Source organism: Scaptodrosophila lebanonensis, unplaced genomic scaffold, assembly GCF_003285725.1.
Source record: "Scaptodrosophila lebanonensis strain 11010-0011.00,11010-0021.00 unplaced genomic scaffold, SlebRS2 tig00000053-arrow-pilon, whole genome shotgun sequence".
Taxonomy (NCBI): Eukaryota; Metazoa; Arthropoda; class Insecta; order Diptera; family Drosophilidae; genus Scaptodrosophila; species Scaptodrosophila lebanonensis.
Window position 1 is genome coordinate 10,299,646 of NW_022060548.1, and position 20,536 is coordinate 10,320,181.

Here is a 20,536-nt window from a genome sequence, read left to right on the forward strand (position 1 = left end):
TGGAAGTCTGCCTTTAGTTATGTTGTGAAAGTTGCTTTACAGTTGCTCTTTCAGTTTTTCTTCAGGATTTGAATACAAGATTATGTTTTTTTAATAAATTTGTTGGCTTGTTTTTGTCACTGTCACTATTTATTTTGCCTACGAAGTAGATCTGATCTCTTGATTCAGGTAGCCTTATCCGACCGAGTTCATCTTAATTGCTTGTCATGTCCTTGCCTTCATGCATTTGCATACGACTGAGCACTGCCGGCCACCATTCCATTATGCCATTGTCTGCATTGGCCTGTGTTGGTTTTCCAGTCAGCCGCACTTTTTGCATTTAACATTCAAGTTATGAAAAATATTTTTGCCTTGCCTGCTCGCTTTGTTCGAGGCCTTTGCGAGCATTTCACATGCGGGTACGGCTGTCGGCCAACAACCAACGGCTATTGCTTTATTGCGAATTTTATTGTTTTGTGGTTCACGGCAATGGAAATGTGAAGCATAAATATTTGCTCAGAGCTTTGTGTGAGGAATGCTCCCGGTCCGGCTGTTTCGGTTTATTTATGCACTTGTCAAAATGTGACTGAGATTCTGGCTTAAATATGCAGCTCGTAGAATGACTGCAATGCTCGAAATGTGTGTGTGTGGCTCTTTGTTGACTGTTTTGTTTCTAGAGTGTTATTTTTAAAATGTATTTGAGCCTGTGGGGCATGAATTAGGTGCAGGAATGAAGTGAAAAACATGATTCTAAATAGCTGAAAAATACAAGATTTCTTACCTATAAGCCACAAAAACAAGAGTCAATTAACCTTTATACTTTCATGCTTTCCCAAGCATATATCCACATATTTGATTATTTTTAAAACTAGTTAAGAAACTTCACAGACCACAAACTTAAAAGCTAAGACCCTCTGCCAATTAGATGTAGACCACATAAGCCAGCAATTTTGTTGAACAGTACAAAGGCTTTGAAAGTTGTTCGAAACATTTGTAGTAGGTCGGGCATGCGAAAATGTTATTAATTTAAAGCAATGTGAATTACGTTAAACAAACTAAGTCGGCTTGCTCGTATTTAGCCTGCCGGTTCGCCTATTAAGCTAATGGGTTTGCATACAACTTTGGCCGGGCCAGCAAATAAACCTACAAACAAACAAACAAACAACAAAGTGCACTAAAACAAAGCGGGCAGAAATAAAGTGCCAAATGAACAAGGCACCGAATGCAGAATTACTTCAAATACAAATAAAATTAACTAAACTGGGAACGGAATACAGTCCAGTCCAGTCCGGGGCGGGGCGGGTGCAATTTTATGGGGCGTAGTGGAGAGAGCAACTGCACAATAATTAAAAACTAATTAAAAGGGCGTACAGCACAAGGCAAGCGGGTGTAAAAGTTAATTAAGTTAATGCCAGCAACGAAAAACAATAACAATAACTCCATTGTTGTGGACCAAAGAGTGCAACCATTGCGCTGCTGAGCAACTAATTTGCCACTGAGTGCATATGGGGCGTATGAGTAATTTAATCAAAACGTTGACATGCTCGACTGACTCACTAACCGACTGGCCACACCCGCAATGCAATTTGTGGCAAAAAAGCAAACAAGGCAAGGCCATGACACAAAGTTCACGTCAATTTGATGTAAATTTGAAGACTTTTACACAGAACGGGGTCTTACTTTAAGGGGTTTTCTTCAATTGTTTGTTTTGGATAAAAGAATAAAAATTGTTGTTTAAAGAATGCTGTTTTATAGGCGTACTGAAAATGTTTCTTTTATCATTTATTATTTTAGCTTTATTAGTTTTTGCATTTTTAAACCTGTCGACTTTACCTTAGCCCCATAAACCAATTACACATACTACAAGTATGTCGGGCTCATTCGTTTCTAACAACAGTTTCTAGATTAAAGTTTATTATTCATTTTGATGAAGGCATTTCTATGTGATTCCGTCGTCATTAAGGAGTTTTAAGTTTTAAAAGTTATAAATAGAAAGTGTGTAGTCCGAGTCATATATTCCCTTTCGTACATTCTAATTTCTTTGCTTACCACAATGATGTGTATTGTGGTGTGTTTAGTTGATTTTGAAATGTTTTTGTTAATAGACATTATCTCTGGAGTTAAGTTCGGCTTATTTATTTTGTTTATTTTTTAATTTATTCTATTATACAACAATTGTGGTAGCTTTGTCAATAATTTGAAAATTGAGTCAGCTTTTCTGTTGACTCTAATATCAGTGTTGCTGCAGACTCAGATCAATTGAAACTCGAGGAATGTTTATGCTTTACATGGCTCTAAATGTTAGGCGTTTTTGTAGACATACAAGTTTTGATCAGCATGGATCCAGCAGGTTGCAGAAATCCATCCGTTTATCCAGCCGGACAGATAGATCATCATGCTATTGAAGAATATATTTACTTTTGGAAGTCTACCTCGCCTCCATCTGTATGTTAGCTCGGCTAGTGATGTACCCTTTTATCTTTCGGTTGCAGCAAATAAAAAGCATGTAATTGCAATAATGAAAGCATTCGGATATTTTGTAATGGTTTGAAAACAAAAAAAAAAAACATCTCAACACACATGCTGTAACAAATCTTTTGCATGTTGAGACTCGAACATCTACAAAACGTAGTTACTACACGCTGCTTATAAGTCAAGTCAATAAAAATAGGATGCGCTGTGAATATTTAGCTTTTATGGTCTGCTTTTTGAGGCACCAACCCATAACAGCAGGTACCTTTTTATCATTAGCTTTTATTGTTCTGATTAAATGTTATTAATACAAAACTACAACTTTAGATCAAGCTCGGGGGAACCAGTCTCTGACGACACCAGAAAATTCATGGATAGGTAAAATTAGCAAGTCAAAGTCTATTCAAATCAATTCTAATACGAGTATTTTTATCGAACCATAAATAAAGGTGGCATCCACCACCCAAATTTTCCTTGGCCAGGTAAGTTCTTTATGCTGAGACTATTGCATCTTAAAGAATGTATCTCTTTCTCATGTTAATTAGACGAAGGCAGTGGCGAAAACAGTACAGCATCCACATCCCAATTGGGGGCAAAAACAACAACAACAACTACAAGGCCCCTTACCACAAAAAAACAGAACCCACGTTGTCAGTATTCGAAAAGACCAATTGCCTTCATCTGCGCTGTATTTCGTGATATTATAAATGGAATAGTTGGTAAGAAGAAAGAGTAAGAATTTCAGTTGATTAAGGAGTAGCTCTCCATTGATTGCGTTGCTTACTACTCATAATATATTGGTTTAAATATCTGTAATAGTCGATCATGATCATAAATATAGTCGATAAAAGATAGTTGCAATAAAACACCAAAAATCAACCATAAATAAAATGCTATTTGGGGTGTTGAGTCTTTTAGTGAAACGGCTTTCAATTTCTTTTTTTCCAAACTATTTACAAAATTTAAAAATACTTTTAATTAATGGTAGATATCCATAAAAATGTAAGCCTGTAATTGATTCTTCCAATAGTTCTCAGAACCTCGCACTCGAACTAGTAGCCACAGATATTCATATTCAATAGAAGTTTGCTAAGTTAAATGAAATTTTTTACAATTTCCACTTCTTCCCTGAAATTTTGTTTGTCGCTGCCTTGGTTATTCGCTTAATATGAACTATAAGTATATACATATTTATATCGGTAATGTTCGATTTCCAAACGCTATACTATAAATCCGATCAATCGTTGTGCAGATGGACAGGCAACAAGCATTACTAGATTATTAATTAATTAATAATAAAACCTTGAAAATTTTACAAATTGGTTTCAGAAATAAAGTCCAAAAGCAGGAACTTTAAACAATAAATTTTTTTTATGAATATCAGTAAGAATTAATCCACATTAAATATTTTCCTGCATTTATTTTGTTTGGTTTTCATTTCTGAAGCAGAAGGTAAGCTTATTATACCTCGTACTTAGGAGGAAAATGTAAATAATTATGAAGAATGCGCAAACAAATGTTTCTTTCTATATAGAGGATAGCAAATTAATTGGGTTAATTTAATTAATTAATTTTAGTTGTGTTGCATCCTACTCCATTCAATTTATCTGGAACTGATTGATTCCAAATTTCAAGCATTCATTTTTGTAATTAATAAATATTAAAGATCCGCTCTGCATACGCGAAACAAATGCTGCTTAAGAAACATTTCAGTGCTCTCTCAGTTCTGCTGCTACTGGGCAGCTGCCAATGGTCCTTCGCAGAGGGTAGGTCCTTTATCTTTAGCTACTCGTTGGTATTATAATACAATTTCCGTTCTTCTAGATTGTATATATGGTATAAGTATTAGGTCTTTCATGTGCGCGCTCTCCCGTGACATGAACACCCTTTTTGCCAGATTGGCCGGCAAAACTGTAAGTCATGAATAAGCGAACAGGGCTTGGGAAATTGGTTGGCAGGTTACTGTTCAAAAATTGTTAGTTCAATCAATAAAGTTATTTGTTCAAGAAGCTCAATTAAAATTAAGTAATTTTAGAAAAGATGTCTGCATTTGTTCGCCTTTTATTTCTACGGCTGAAGGTAAACTATTAATACTTTAAAGCTACTATACACAGCTTGGATCGAATGAGTAATGATTTGCTGCAAAATCAGCCTATAGTACGTATAGTTTATGGGGGAAAACAATACTCTTATTTAATGTGGTTACAAATATATAAAAGGAACGTCGCTTCTATGGCTTTTTAATTCTGTTGTTCTACGGCAACTAATTGATTCAGAATTTCAAGCGTGCCATTCCACCAGTACTATAACAAATATTGATTTTAAATCAGCTCTGCATAAGCGAAGAAAATGATGTTGAAGAAACATTACTGGACTCTATTAGTTCTGCTGCTGGGTTGCTGCCAGCTGTCCTTCGCACAGGGTACGTCTTTCGAAATAAGCTACTAGATGGTATTGTAATACAATTTCCCCACACTTAGATTATAATGACTGGGAGAAGGACTCAACAAAAGTGTTTCAAAATTCAAAAACAATTCCAACTACCACAGAGAAACCGAAACTCTGTAAATATGACACAAATGTGCATGCGTTTATGTGCGCTCTAACCCGAGACATCAAAAAAATTGTTTCCAAATTGACAGTAGGGTAGGCCATGAATAAACAAAGATAAGACATGAATTGGATATTCAATCATTAAAGTTATATATTTATTGAACTATATTAGAAATGTTCTATTAATTGTTTTGCTTCCTATTTCTGCAACGTAGGAGGTAAACTAATTAAATAGCTCTGAGATGGAAATAATGATGATTTTCGATTGTGACCCATCGAACAAAACTCAAATTGATTTAAAATGTCTTCCGTACAATTCTACAAAAATACTATACATATATTTCTTTTAAATCAGCATGGCTTAAGTCAAGAAAATGCTGTTGAAAAAATTACATAATTATAAAAAATCAAACACAGGTAAAAATTCAAATACAATTGCAGGCTTCACAAACAATTCGAAACCCATTTGTTCAGTGAAGAAGAATCTTCTATTGAAGAAACATAAAAACTTTTTTCTAGACTATGCATTTTCTTGAACAAAAATTGTTCATTTTATAAAACTTTCGCAGCCTTAAATTGTTGGTAAGCTTAGCTTAAGCGTTTAATTCTTTATTACAGAAAAGTAAAGCGATGCCTGTGTGATTTAGAAAATCCTAGATATTCCCCCTTCAAAATCTGATATAACCCCACACATTACCTGCCGGAGAGTTGGCTGAGCGCGTGCCATTGTTGGAAAACAAACAAAACTCTGCTAGAATAGAGAAAAAGGGAGAAGGACTTTTGATGTTGTTTGACTTTCCTTTAAGTACGCTGTCAAGCACATCGAATGTTTGCACAATGCTTGTAAGTTCATGTATGTATGTACGTGTGTGTGTGTTTGTTTAGTTTTATGTGGCATGCAACATGGATTATGTTTGGCTTGACTTTCAGAGTTGTGAAAAGTTAGTGCGGTTCGCCGGTAATGAATAGTGCGTTGGATAAAAACTTGACAATCAAGGCAGGAGCTACAGTTGTTATTATTGTAATTATTGCTGTTGTTGCCAAAGTTACGACAATGGCACAGTTTTTATTGCGAGCAGAGCAGTGCGCGTGTCAGAAAACTGTTGTCACGAAGTCTGTTTTTATTGCAACACTTGATGAGCATTTTGTTTTATTTTGTCTCTCACGTTCGCACAATTTTCTTTGTAATATTGTGAAAGATGATGGCACACACTAAATATTTAAACATGTTCAATCCATCAAAAAAATTATAATTAATTTCTTTCGATTTTTGTTAAACGCCTGGTACACGCTTCTTCTTCAATATTTAAAAGACTCTTCACGATTTTTTTTACCAACTATTCCATAGATTAATGGACTGACAATCAAATTTTCCCCCACCGGGTTGAAGATTTTCTTCTTTTTCTTTCTACTCTTTACTTTATCTAATTAGCACTTAAATATAATTTAGTTTTTGCCTCTACTATATTATTTTATTGTTTGTTAGGTTTATAATGTCTCTAAAAAAATATGGCTATGAATCGGGACATAGCTGGCCAAATTGCAAATAAAATTTGCCCAACGTGTCGGAGGCATTTATAGACCTTAAAGATCTTACTTATTTTTGATCCTTTCTTATTTTCTAAGTTGAAATTTTAACAAAATATCATTCCATATCATTATTGTAATAAAATATATTAAAATATCAAATATCTGTACCTACAGCACATTTGTTTATTTATTAAAATAAAACAAGAGAGAACGCTACAGTCGAGCAAGCCCGACAGTGTAATACCCTGTACCCAGGTAAACTTCCGTCACTGAGTTATATGCGCCCATAGCAGCAGCAAAAAGAGGAAAAAGAAGAGCGAACTTGTTGCTGCAGTTTGGGGGGGTTGTACTGGCGAGAATTTGTTTCGCTAATAACTTTTCTTAGAATTGACCGAATTGAATAAAATGAACAACAGTAGACAATTATATATAAATTATGTGTGCAAAGTTTGGTTTAGGTAGCATTTGAATTGTGGACGCTATTGACGAAATTCTGCAGCGGGGGAAGGGGGGGAAAATTAAAAAAAAAAAAATAAACTCGTCCTTACTCGGACCTAGGAGAATCTGGATGCCAACTTTGGTTATTCTAGCTTTTATAGTTTCTGAGATCCTCGCGTTCATCCAGACGGACAAACGGACAGACGGACAGACGGACGGACATGTCTAGATCGATTTCTCTCGTCATGCTGATCAAGAATATATATACTTTATGGGGTCGGAGATGCTTCATTCTGTATGTTACATACTTTGCACAAACCTAATATACCCTTTTTACCCTACGGGTACAGGGTATAAAAAGTGTAAAAAAAAGTATTACCTTTCGCAAGACATTTCAAAAAGATTTTTCGCGACTTTTCAAAAAAGCAATTAATTCAGGAAATATTGTAATGCCACTTCAGACAGGTACTTGTATATATAAAATATATATTTCTTGTCCAAAATGGGATTCCCTCGGGGTTTTGTTCCACGGCCGCTCGGGGTATATTTCAAATTGATTCGTTAAGTTAGTTTTCTCTACAGAAGAACTATTGGGAAATACTGATTTTTTTAACGATATTTAAATCATTGAATTATTCTCTAAAGCAACACAATTTTCTAATATTATCATTAACAACTTACTCAGAAATTGGTCCAACTTCCTGATATACCGACACATAGACAATTCTACTTGGCTGTTGTAAGTATTGTACTTTTTTATAACTTTCACAATCACGTCGGCTTGCGTGAGCCAGCACGCAGATTCAAGCGCAGTCCCTGCTGCCAGCAACCAGTGCCAAGTCAAAGAAACTGCGCTGAGCTGATTGCTTGCCCTCGAGCCACATTTCATTTCCGGTTTGCAATCACACTCCCACATACACATGCACACACACACACATGCTCGTACATGTCAGCACATGCTGGCAGAAACGCATATTGAAAATGTTTGGCCATTGAACCAACCGACACAGACAAATGTGCGAGTTGAGCAGCTGATTGAATGACATTACTTTGTAACTGACTGAGAGCGAATGAAAACCATTGACAAACCATCTGTCTGTCCGACTGTCTGTCTGTCTGGCTGACTGTCTGAATAGCGGGCACGGGCACTACAGATAACAGTGAATGCATTCATTTTCCCTGGCCAGCCACTCGATGGGCGCGCAATTGAATCAGAGTGTCGCCGAACGCTTTCATATGCTTAATTGAAAATTGCCTTGCACACAACTTCAATGAGAATTTCCATCACACAAGTGGCACACCAGTGGCATGGGAACGAGGTTATTGAAGCGACTTCCTCTCACTAGTCGGCCAAAATGGGAGATGGAGTCTTGCTATCGGCGCGTTTACACTTCAACGCCAGTCTCCCGTTCACTTGGTAAGCATATATTCATGAGCTTTTTTTGCGCGCTTACTAAGCCAACAACAAGCTAAATTAGGCATGAGTAATTGGCCCTAAAAAGATTGGAACAACAGCAACAGCATTATAAAATGGCCGCCTGTCAGCTACCATTCGTGGCATTAACATGCATTCCCTTTAATCCAGCGGCGCATTTTAAATAAAGGCTGTGCCTCGGCCTGTGCCTATGCCTTTGCCTTCATCATCTTTCTGTTGCAGCCAGCTGCTAATTACTTTTTTAATTAAACGCGCCGCTTTGTTTTATGCGCTCTCTGTTTATTTTGTATGTAAATTGCGGCAACTTTTTGGGGAAACCAGCGGGCATAGCTGGGAACCCCTTTTGGTATGCAACGCATTTTTTCGTATCGAGTCTCCTTCCCTCTATGCCATAAGTTCTGGTTACAATTTCGATATTTGCTCTGCCTATTCGCCATAGCATTCACACGTGCGTGTTTTACATAATGCGAATGCTACAGCAACAACAACAACAACTACAACAATAATGGACAAACGGAGTGCAGCATGCGTTGCTAATGAAAGCAAAACGTAGTCGTTCAACAGTACCAACTCGTATACTCGTGTATAGGCTGGCCCGGCCCCGAACATTGTCAACATTTCTCAACATAGATTAGTCGAGTGTGCCACTAGCATCGAGTCAGGCATCCTGAGAGCAACGAGAGTAGCTTGACAAATTTGTATACCAGATAGTTTTCTTTTCGAAATATATATAGTACATATATTTTTATTTACAAGTATATACAAATTTTATTTTTAGTGAGTCACCTTTCAAATGAATATCGGCTATATAAGATGGTTGTTTACTCATTAAATTATTATTAATCATATTAAATCAATTGGGTCTGAGGTGTAGATCTTATTTAAAAGGTAGAGATTTCATTCTTTAATATAAAATTGAAATACTTACTTACTTTTCCATATATTATAAATACTTCATTAAGAAAGTTTGGTATCATATTTAACAATCTGGAAATAAATAAGACACATAATTAACTTCTACAAACGACTCAAATTTCAGGGGCAGGAAAAATAATATTTAAAAAAGGAAGAGTTTCTGGACTGCTGGCGAATAAACTTAATTTGTATATTCCTTTTGTTTCCTATTATTTGGAATTATTATTATTATTATATTTTTATTTTCTTAATTTTTGTATCATCCTGTATTATTTGTCAACTTATCAACTAAATAAATAAATTAATCTTTTTACACCATTTTTTTTTACAATACAGTGCGATCTTCGCACTATCTTCACATTGCGATTTTTGTAATACCATATCTTTAGGCAGATGCAATACTACAACTGTTGTTTTCCAGAAGTGTACTAATTGTTAAGGTTTCACAATAAATTCCCAACAAACCTTGGCCACACTAATCAGTAATCAGTTGGCAACCCTGGTCGGTCTTCTCTATCCAAAACATTATACTCGTAAAAAAAGAACTTTTACTTTTACTTCTCGCAGATATTTCCGAGAAACTCTCAAACCGACCCCTGCTTGAGGACAAAGAGCAAACTTGTTGGGTAAACTAGATTGTCAGCTTGTGTGTGTGTGTGCGTGGCATATAATATGTTTGTTTGACTTTAATCAGGCATAAACGGTCCTGGACACTAACAGCACAGTTATGCAACTGAGGCGTCGCCGCACTTTAGAGCATTTACGAGATTTGTTGCTAATTTGCATAAGTTTGGGGAACGAGCATTCAAGCTTAGCTCGTATCTTTGCTCTCATGAATAGCTAAATAGTTTGATGGTAGAACAAAAATCAAATTATACAGTCCTTCTAGGCCGTACCTCTTGTTTGGACTACCCGTTGTGAAGCTCTGGATTACTGGAGGAAGAAGACTTGCCGTGAAAACGAATGGGTCGTAGTCTCATTGAGCTATAACTCAAGCCTACATACAGACAATAGGAGCAATACATAAACATAAACAGCTTTCGGCCGAGTCTCAAACAAATTTCAGAGAAAAAAATACGGCTGAAAAATGGACACTTCGCAGTCAATTGTCCTGACCGAGGAGCAAATTGCCGAATTCAAGGAGGCCTTTGCACTGTTCGACACAGATGGCGGCGGCACCATTACTGGCAAGGAGTTGGGCACAGTGATGAGGTCCTTGGGCCAGAACCCCACAGAGGCCGAGCTGAAGGACATGGTGAATGAGGTCGATATAGATGGCAATGGCGAAATAGATTTTGAGGAGTTCTGCCAGCTGATGGCTCGCATGATGACCACCGGCGATAATGACGAGGAAATCCGTGAAGCTTTCAAAATTTTCGACAAGGACGGCGATGGCTTCATAAGTCATAACGAGCTGAAGGAGGTGATGATCAACCTGGGCGAAAAAATGACCAACGAGGAAATCGAAGAGATGATACGCGAAGCAGATGCCGATGGAGATGGCATGATTGATTACGAAGAGTTCGTTGCTATGATGAAGCAGACTTAGGCTGACGAGATGCTGCTCGAGATGGCGGTGGGGTTGGCGCTGCTAAAACCATCACTATACATAGTTTAGTTTTTTTTTCGTCGTTAACAATAAATAGACCTGAAATTTAAGTGCAATAGCCAAGACAAACAGAGTGCGTTTTTTGTCTGCCTCACCACCGCCCGCCTGCCTAGTCCCCGAAAATGGAAGATAACTTCGACTTCAGTTCACCGCCCGCGGAACGTCAGCGAACGATTCATGCCCATACGCTGACCGACGAGCAGGTCAAGGACCTAACCGAGGCCTACAATCTTTTCGATCAGGAAAATACGGGCATGATTAGCGTCAGGCAGCTGTGGCAGTGCATGAAAGCCGTCGCTCATGTGCCCACAGATTTGGAGCAGACCGAAATACTCACAGACTTCGATCCCGACAATACAGGGGAGTTGACTTTAAGTGACTTTCTGGCTATAATGTCGCGACGATACAGAGATATGACGCCCGAAGACGAGGTGATACTCGCCTTCAAAGTGTTCGACAAGGAGGGCAATGGATACATATCTGAGTCCGAGTTCCGACACATTATGACCAATCTGGGCGATAAGATGTCCGAAGATGACGTCGAGGAAATCATTCGCGACGCGGATTCAGACACCGAGGGCAACATTAACTATGTGGCTTTTGTCGCAATGATGTCGGAGCGGTAGGGGGATGGTTCGGGCAGGCAAAGTAGCTGGCGATTCGTATATCATAGTTTCATTTCCCAGTTCGAAAGCACCAGTAGCACGAACAAAAAGTTCAGATAAAAATTTTCTCAAAATGGCTGACCTTACCAATGAACAACTGGTCGAATACAAAGAAGCTTTTAGCGTCTTCGACAAAGAGGGAACCGGCAACATCTCTACAAATCAACTGGGAACGGTAATGCGCTCCTTGGGGCACAACATCAGCGAAACCGAACTTCAGGAACTTATCATGGAGGTGGACGTAGACGGCAATGGCGAGATAGATTTCAACGAGTTTTGCTCAATGATGTCCAATTTGATGCGCGAAACAGAATCCGAGGAGGAGTTGCGCGAGGCATTCAAGATTTTCGATCGAGATGGTGATGGGGTTATCAATGCTCCCGAGCTCCGTTCGGTGATGATTAGCTTGGGCGAGAAGTTGACGGATGAGGAGATTGACGAGATGATACGCGAGGCTGATAACGATGGCGATGGTGTTATTAACTTTGAAGACTTTGTCTGGATTATCAAACAGAAGTGACGTGCGACACTTCTGGGCCAGTTGTTGGTGTTTCAAATTTCAGTTCATCCATACACTGCAGTTTATAACTTTTGGCGTTTTTTGTATTGGCATAGATCGTTAAATTAAAGAAAAAACACTTTTAATCGAAGGGTGAGTTTGGGGCGTCAATAAATTCTTTCCAGTTTCTTCAAAGACTCTTCAAAACCTCAAAGAAAACGTACATTCCTCATCCATTGCTGTTTATCTCGTCCTGCTTAGTTGTGACAGCACCTCCTGAGGGACTATGATGATACCATATCTGAAAATACTTAAGCTTGCTTTCCACCCATGTAAGTTTGGAATTTTCAGAGCCACACAAAAATAATAAAAAGCTTAAATTGCTAATACTACTTAATTCGTTAACGTTGTCATCTTTGAAATTGCTTGCCGGCGGATAGCTGGAGTTTTCACTTAAGACTGATTAAGTGCATGAATATAAAATAGATATCAATATTAAACAGCCACTTCATCAACAAATCGTTGCTGAATATTTAATCACTGTTTCTTTGATAGTCCTATAAATAATTTATTGAAGTGCCCAAATAAAGTGTGAATTACAAAATGATTGATTATGAACTAAATGCAACATTGGAAGAAATATTCACTGCAAATATTTGTATTCAAGTTCGTCAAAGTATTTTAAAATATTTGATGCTTCAAGCTTAATTTTTTCATCAAAATATTAATTTATTTGCACGTTTCACATTAAAATCAGTACTTGTGCAAGCCAGTAATGAAAATTATAGCAAAGATAAAGTATGATGTCAAATATTGCCAAAAAATAAGAACGGTATTTAAATTATGATTAATTGAAACAGTTACCGTCTTCTTTATAGAAAGCATTATTTTCTGAGACTATTATACCCCACTCGTTAATAATTGTAAGCCATTCTTTACAGATTTGATGGCTCAGAAAGTTCAGTTTGTAAATATGTTTGTTAAAACAAGTTTAAAAATTGCGTAAATATTAAAAGGTTGTCATATTTGCAGTTAAGCTATTATGTGACAAGAGTAATTGACGAAGAGCAGCTTTTAACTTAACTAAGACACGTTAATGGTGAATGGCTTTATGCTGTTAGATGGTTTATATGTTAGGAAGACAACAACATTTCAAATGGACTCGGCAAATCCTTGAAATAGACCATGAACATATCTATTTAGGAGAACATTTCGTTTACGCACAGCATTTCCATTGCTTTTTGCTCAAAACAATTGTAATTTTGTAAAACTGAAGGAAATTACGTGCAAATTATTTGTCTGCCTGTCCATAGCCTAAGTCTCCCGGCTTGCCAGCCTTGTTACGAGCTAAAATTTAGGATACTAGCACATATCTGCCTGGCAAAAGCCACAATCGCATCATCATCATCACAGTCTTGCTTCTCAGGCAACCTGATCATCATCAACATCAACATCAACGTTGTCAGGAACACAAAGTCTTGCTCTTATTAGAGCAAATTTTATGCTTCGGTTTTTGTGGTCTGTTGCTCTGAATATGCAGACCACCTCCAGTCGCCCCCCTATTTCACAGAATTGGGCAAAGATTTCTGGTAGCTACTCGCCACTGTGCTTTCCATACATATGTGGGCTGCCGTCCTCACCTGAGCAGCACTAAGTAAGTCACCTTTGTGGTGTGCGAACAATTTTCCTGTTGCTTAAATTCAATTTGCGTATGCATTAAAATTAATTTTTATTGTGGCCCCGACAGCACACGTCTCTCTGTGGGATCTCACGCTGTCTGTTCCACAGCTTCACGGCCTTATAAATATTAAATTATGTTTTTGGCAAGCAACAACATTATGCGATAGCGGCATGGCTCCAAACTTTAGGGAACTGTAATGTAAAATGTCAAAATGCCAACTTGCTTAATTGAAAAGTACTGAACTAGTGAGAGCGATGCAAAAGCTACAAAATTAAAAAAAAATATCAAAACTGAATGCGATACTGAAGCTGCAAGTGTAAATGATCCCGACACTCGGTTGGCCATTGGTCGTCGCTCGTTCGTCGCTGTCCACAGCTAAAAACTGTAGATTTCAATTTCAGATGTGACATCAATAAGCACTTGGTGTGGCATAAATATAATATACACACATTCACACACACACACACACTCGTGAAACACTCACAGCCATAGACAGAGCAGTTGGAATGGCGCTCGTATACCGTCGCTTGCAATTTTGCAGTGTAGGAAATTGAATTTGTGTGTATGTATATGTGTCGGAGTATTCGTGTGTGTGTGTGTGTGTTGCACTTTTGGGCTGGCTGTGCATTAGGTTTGCAGAGCTACAGTTATGAGCTACAGCTGCTATGGAATGGCAATAACAGATGAACTCAATTGATGGTCAGACTGGCAAATAATTTGCACACAAATTTATCGAATTTAGTATGTAAGTATGTCGCGAACTTAAAGTTTCTTCAATTGACGGATTTGCTGTGGAATAAAAATAACAGAAGAGCTTTATTTATGACCAGACATGGCAAATAATTTGCACACAAATCTATCGATTTTAGTAAGCATGTCAAGATTTTATTCGTTGTTCTGCAGACGAACTTCAGCCTTGGTCAGGCAAACAAAACTCACACAAATTTATCGAAAACTATAGTATTTTCAAGAACTTTCTTTTCAAATTACTTTTCTATATCTGCTTGTAGCCTTAGACATACTATACTCTATTTAGGATGATGGGAAAAAAGTTCAATAAGACAGATCTATTCTGAGTGCCGTAGAATTTAGTTTCTTATGCCTTTAATTTGACATTCGAACCATTTTTTATTTAATTAAATTAAAGTACGATCTTAAAATTGTTACAATTCCTGCAAACATTGTAAGCTCTTCTCGTTTAAATTTAGTGAATCTGGCAGTCGTTCAAGTCCTTCAGATCGGACCTTGCAATTAGTCTAAAAATTATAAGTCGGAATTGAATTCAAACCCATTATCTAAAACACACATATGGTCTTATAACCTGCATATTTAGAATAAAGTGATTGCAAATTTAGAATTTTCAGTTATAAAATAAAAAAAACTCAAAAATTTGAGTATTAGTTTTTTCTAAGATTATGTTTTTTTTTTTTTAAATAAAAATCATAACAGGTGCGTTCTTCACATAAAAAGTCCATTAAAATTTTACGAGTATTTCGTAACATAATGATTCTTCAATTACAACATATAATAATTCTATATTATAATAATAAACTTTTTTGTGACAATAAGCCAAATTTTTAAAGTATTTTCAGACCACTGCTTAACTCCATTTCTTGATGAGCATTTAAAAGGTTGCAGTTTATTTGCAATTCTTTCTTAAATAAGTTAAACATAACCCTATTATCTGAATAAAACTCTCTCAATCAATCAGTTTTGATTATCATTGTACTAAAAAAAAGATGCTAGTTTTAGGGCCTATTAGAATTAAGGCCAAGCCCAATACATGGCTTTATGCTCAGTACCGCACTTCTGTGCACACCAAAAAGTTTTCCTTTTTTGCGGTGTGGAATGCCAGCATCGACGCCCACGATGAGTGTCATTTGGAACACTTCTGCACATCCACTTGGCCACGCAAAAAGGCGCAGACAAGTGACGAGAACCGAATGCGACGCCGACAAACCGACAAATGTGCAAATGCTATACAAAAAAAGGCAAATGAGTTTTGTAAGTTCGTTTGGCAGGAACCGAGAGAATGGGGGAGTGGGGAAGCGAGAAATGCAATACGATTCACAATATACTGCGAGCAGTTGTGGTTTTGCCACTCGAATAGTTTTCACCATTTTTCCTTTGCAATTTAGGCAGGAATTTAAGCCTTTGGCACGACTTCAAATTCAATCATTAAAGATAGATAGAAGGCCATGGGGACAAAGAAAACAGTTATGTAACGTTTCATCATCAAACTTTAGTGCGAAAGTAGGAAAGCAGGTGTAGAAAATATTGCCAAAAGAACTGCTGATATAAGACTGAAAATGATTTAAAGTTTGATGGAAAAAATTAAATTAAATTTAAATTCCCTTAGAAATCAAACACTTACTACTTAAAGAAAGTAGTTATTTAAGCGGTTTAATTTAGAAAATATGATTAAAATCGATGAAAAATTAAGAAGAATTCCCTTAATAGTTTACTCTTATACATTTTTAATGCAATCATCATCCTTGTCATATAATTAAAGTTCCACTTTGTATTGCTTGGAAATATTTTTAAAAACATTACCTTATGAATAATTTGCGTGATTAAAATCGAGCCTGTGTTTAATAATAGTAAGGAAATTCTTGATAGAGATATCATAAGTATTAAAGAAGAAACTTGCGTCTTTAAATCTTTTAAATGGAAATCCCCTGCTTTTAGTACAAAACAGATGTAAATACGTTCTGCTTCAAATAATATAATATTAATTACCTTATATACTTTTGAAAATATCTGTATAATGTAACAGAAAGAGAGAGAGAGAGAGAGAGAAAAAATATTGATTTATTAGAATTAAAAATAAAATATATTTGAAAACAAGATTGCAGGCAATGCTGCCAATTGATATTTTACCTAATTTTTACTTTGAAGATCTTGATATTGTTGATATTAAGCGTAAAATTTAGCAAGAATATTTAAATTTTACTCCAAATATAAAAGAATGTTTGCAAAATAATAAATAGCATTAAAACGAATATTGTTTCAAAACGAGTTTTCAATATAATATTGAATACCCTTAAATTATTAAATAACTAAATTTACTTGTAAATGGAATTACGATATGAAAAATAAGGAGCAGAAAAACAAACTAGACGAAGTCTAGTGAAAATATAGTCAATATATATATAAAGAAGAAACAGTCGTCTTTATAAAATATTTAAAACCTCAATTGAATGAGGTATAGCGTTTGAAATGCATTTATGCTTTAACTAAGCTTGCATTTAATTTCATTAGTTTAATACGCAACAAATATCTTTGTGTCTTTGCATATGATAAACAGTTTTATGTTTCCAAAAACTTAAAGAATCAAGAATTAGAAATAAATCGCATAGAACTGCGCTCAGCAAAAATCGATAATACATTAAGGGGTCGATTTCATTCTGGCAATTCATAATATTTTAGTTATTAACACCTTCTTATTGCCAGCTCATCTCACACATATCACACATTCCCCACTACATAATAGTGTGAACATAGGTGTACCTACTAGATGCGGCATTTATTACTTTTAATCAAGCTAATTGCGTCGGCAACGGCAACTACAATTAATCAGCTCCGTTCGGTAATAACTTCCATTAAGCTTAGCAAACAAGCATATTTGCCAACGTTGCGCATATATTTCAATATATGTATGTATGTACATAGGAGTATGTGTATATGGCCGACCGACAACATAACACTCAACCCTCCTACCTACAACACATTCCCACGCCCTTTCGCCGCCATTGGTACTCGTATCCGGTAACCATCCATCCATTCAGCTGCTGGCAACCGTTTCCAATTAAATGGCAACAAAACCGTTGGGATTTTGTCTGCTCCCCGACCGCCTTGTGTTTTGTGTAAATAATCATATCGCAGGCAAATGTTTAATGATATGAAATTAATGTGCAAATATCAGTCAGCGTTGCCATCAGCAACAGCAACAACAACAACACTTTTCCAATGCTCATGCAAAAGTGAGAGCTTTCGCGCCCACTGTGGATTTTCTTATTTTTCGAGAGCAACTGCTCATCGCAGGTAAATGTTAATGATGAGTCGTTCGATTGGCAGCTGTGTGAATAATTTGAACAATTGCCTGAATTGTAATCGCCATTGTCGGAGCTAATGGCCGTGGGCTATCAAGCCCTCCCACACCCACACCCACACCCATCCACTTATCGGGCAGGCCCACATCAATTTCAATTTTGGCAATTTGCAGGCAGCGGGCTGAAAACTTCTGTTCAAAAGTCAATTTACGCAAATTTGCGCCATTGTCGATTTTCATTTGAATGCCAGGCACACACACACACACACACACACACACACACACAGAGAAGATTCAAACACTTTAGTGCACAGGCACACACACACACATACATATGCATACAGCAGCCATTACACTCACTTAGAAATCTGCCCCACCCACAGTTGAAGAAACACACAAATTATGTTGTTCGACTCGGGCCACAATTGCTTTGCATTTTTATGCCTCCCCTGCCACGCCCATTTGCCGCCATGGGCGTGCTTTGTTTGTAACTAAGTCGACACACATTCTCCACATATACTTATGCATAAAATATAAGTCCCACATTTAAGTTTGGAAGCGTGTGTGCGTGACAAAAAAAAACTATTTTTCTCTACGGTCGGTCACGCACGAAGTAATTTCTCAATTTAGTTCTGCAATCAGAAATAATGAAGAAAACTTGTCTATTCTAAGTGAAGCGTATTTTATATAGTTTCCCGACACAATACTTATTGCTATTAATTAATTGTTATTTGTTTAGGTTTCTGTTTTGTACTATTTCTTGACTTAAGAGATCTAAAGAGTGCAGACCAATAATTTTCAGAAATTTATTGCATTTTGGAGGAAAGTCAAAAACTTATCTGCTGGTATAAAAAATGCATTTCTAAATGAAAAGTTTTTATTAATCAAGTTTTATTTATATAAATCCATGTGCAAATTATTTGTCTAACGTAACATATAAATTTTCTCTACAAAATAATACTTTCATGTAGAAATCTTTTAAAAGTACTTTTTAAATTAATTAAAAATTATTTACAAATAATTAATCATATTTGGATTTATTTAGAGCACATTTTAGATTTTATAGGCAATTTAAAATATATGATTCTATGCCTCTAGTAGTATGTTTTAATATCGATATTGCTGTTAGCAACTGTTATTTATGTTTCATAATTTTTGTAAAATTTATCTCAATTTATTTGAAAAATATCGCAGTTTTGCAACGACATTCGATTTACGAACTTCTTAATTATTTAAAAAATCGAAACCATATACGAATTCAATTTAATTTTTCACTTGCACACGCACGTTCAAGCACGCTCACGCACAACTCTGTCCAGCTCATATATGCCGCGTTTATATGTGTTTGTATGCATTAAGGCATAGGCACACAATTTACGCCTATTTTCTTGGATTACTCAACGCCCATAAATATTTCCCGCAATTTAAGCCAACGACAGCTACAACAACAACAATCACAACAACAACAACCACAAAAAGAACTACAACAATAGCTATAGCTACAACAATACGTAGCTATGGAACAACACATCAGCCAGAGATTTGATTTTACTCAGTTTCTGGTCGTCTCGAGTTTTTATTGTCCAGCAAAAGCGACGAAATACGCATGAAATTTGATTTGCTTCATTGAATTGATTTCATTTGTTTTGATTTGTTTCCGAAAATACGCCGAAACGAAATTGGAAACGAGAAACTAGCAAACGCACACAGTCACACCAACACACACACACACACACAGAGAGAGACGCACCCACACAAGCACCGATACACTGATACACCGATACTTGTACGAAATGAATACATTTAGAAGCCTAGTTTCCTATTCGGTTCTGTTCGGGCCGATGGCTATATTGGGCGACATGGTTGCTGGCGTTGCGGTTTATTTTGATTTTGTTGACTGACAAGGCCGCCAAGTTATCGCATGACTTTCGGTTATGTTGTTGGCATTCTCGTCGCTCTTGTTGTTGGCCGCTGGCAGGCATTCAACACTTGGCAAGCTCGACATTAAAGTGTCCGCAAATATTTGGCATGCCAACAACAACATATGCCAGCCGGGCAGAGAACGGCAAAAACAATAGATGTCGAGTGGAGAGTTGGAATCTGGGCTTTAGACTTAAGTTGGCCCACTTTACAAATGTTAGTTTTTAGTGCGCCTTCGTTAAGCCACCATAAACAAAAGTGCCGCTCAATCAAATTGCAAATCCAGCATTTCAGCACACAAGCACACGCACACACACACCACATCAACGTCAACAGGACACATAAAAAACAAAATGGGCACCACATGGTAAGCCTAGACATTGTAGGCTGCTGTGGGAAACCCTTTTTGGATTAACAGATCAACGCACAAATGACCCAAACAATCACCAGAAGTCCGCCACAAGCCGCACACTTTTTGTGCCAGAGTTGAGCATAAAGGCGGATATTTGTCCTGAAAAGGCATACACTTTAGTCGTTCGTGCTGTTAATGGACATTTAATATTTAAATCATCCAGGCTTGAAATCAAATAGCTTCCATAAATAGTTTTAGATATTTTTAGATATCGGTATCTTATTTGAATTCAAATAAAAAATGAAATGTTCTTAGATGTCTATAGTGTTTATTTTTTAATTAATTTTATATAAAATAATTTAAAAAAATTTTATTTTAATTAGTTATTTAAAAAGCGTTTTCATAGCTTGTCGGACTGGCTAATAAATTTTCCCCCA

The 20,536-nt window shown here is 36.6% G+C and overlaps 2 protein-coding genes, 1 long non-coding RNA gene and 2 pseudogenes across 3 annotated transcripts; all 5 read left to right on the top strand.

Annotated features, from left to right (window-relative positions):
* Positions 1-2,623: 2,623 nt before the first annotated feature.
* LOC115624316 lies at positions 2,624-3,289 on the top strand. Its single transcript, XM_030518945.1, has 4 exons — positions 2,624-2,712; positions 2,779-2,829; positions 2,901-2,933; positions 2,997-3,289. The coding sequence occupies exons 1-4, from the start codon at positions 2,652-2,654 to the stop codon at positions 3,185-3,187; spliced, it is 336 nt and encodes a 111-aa protein (XP_030374805.1). The 5' UTR covers positions 2,624-2,651; the 3' UTR covers positions 3,188-3,289.
* A 764-nt stretch (positions 3,290-4,053) lies between these two features.
* LOC115624320 lies at positions 4,054-4,492 on the top strand. The gene is made up of 2 exons (XR_003995453.1): positions 4,054-4,217; positions 4,276-4,492. It is a non-coding gene; the product is annotated as an uncharacterized LOC115624320 (long non-coding RNA).
* A 5,851-nt stretch (positions 4,493-10,343) lies between these two features.
* LOC115624404 lies at positions 10,344-11,000 on the top strand (annotated as a pseudogene).
* A 23-nt stretch (positions 11,001-11,023) lies between these two features.
* On the top strand, positions 11,024-11,587 carry LOC115624403 (calmodulin). Its single transcript, XM_030519134.1, has one exon. The coding sequence runs from the start codon at positions 11,054-11,056 to the stop codon at positions 11,555-11,557; it is 504 nt and encodes a 167-aa protein (XP_030374994.1). The 5' UTR covers positions 11,024-11,053; the 3' UTR covers positions 11,558-11,587.
* Positions 11,512-12,241, top strand: LOC115624402 (annotated as a pseudogene).
* The last annotated feature ends 8,295 nt before the right edge of the window (positions 12,242-20,536 follow it).

Excerpts from the sequence above, each read along its gene's own strand:
- LOC115624316 (XM_030518945.1), top strand. The coding sequence starts at position 2,652 with ATGCGCTGTGAATATTTAGCTTTTATGGTCTGCTTTTTGAGGCACCAA. Across the intron at positions 2,713-2,778 it reads GCACCAACCCATAACAGCAG|ATCAAGCTCGGGGGAACCAG; the intron begins GTACCTTTTTAT and ends CTACAACTTTAG. Across the intron at positions 2,934-2,996 it reads CCCAAATTTTCCTTGGCCAG|ACGAAGGCAGTGGCGAAAAC; the intron begins GTAAGTTCTTTA and ends CATGTTAATTAG.
- LOC115624403 (XM_030519134.1), top strand. The coding sequence starts at position 11,054 with ATGGAAGATAACTTCGACTTCAGTTCACCGCCCGCGGAACGTCAGCGA.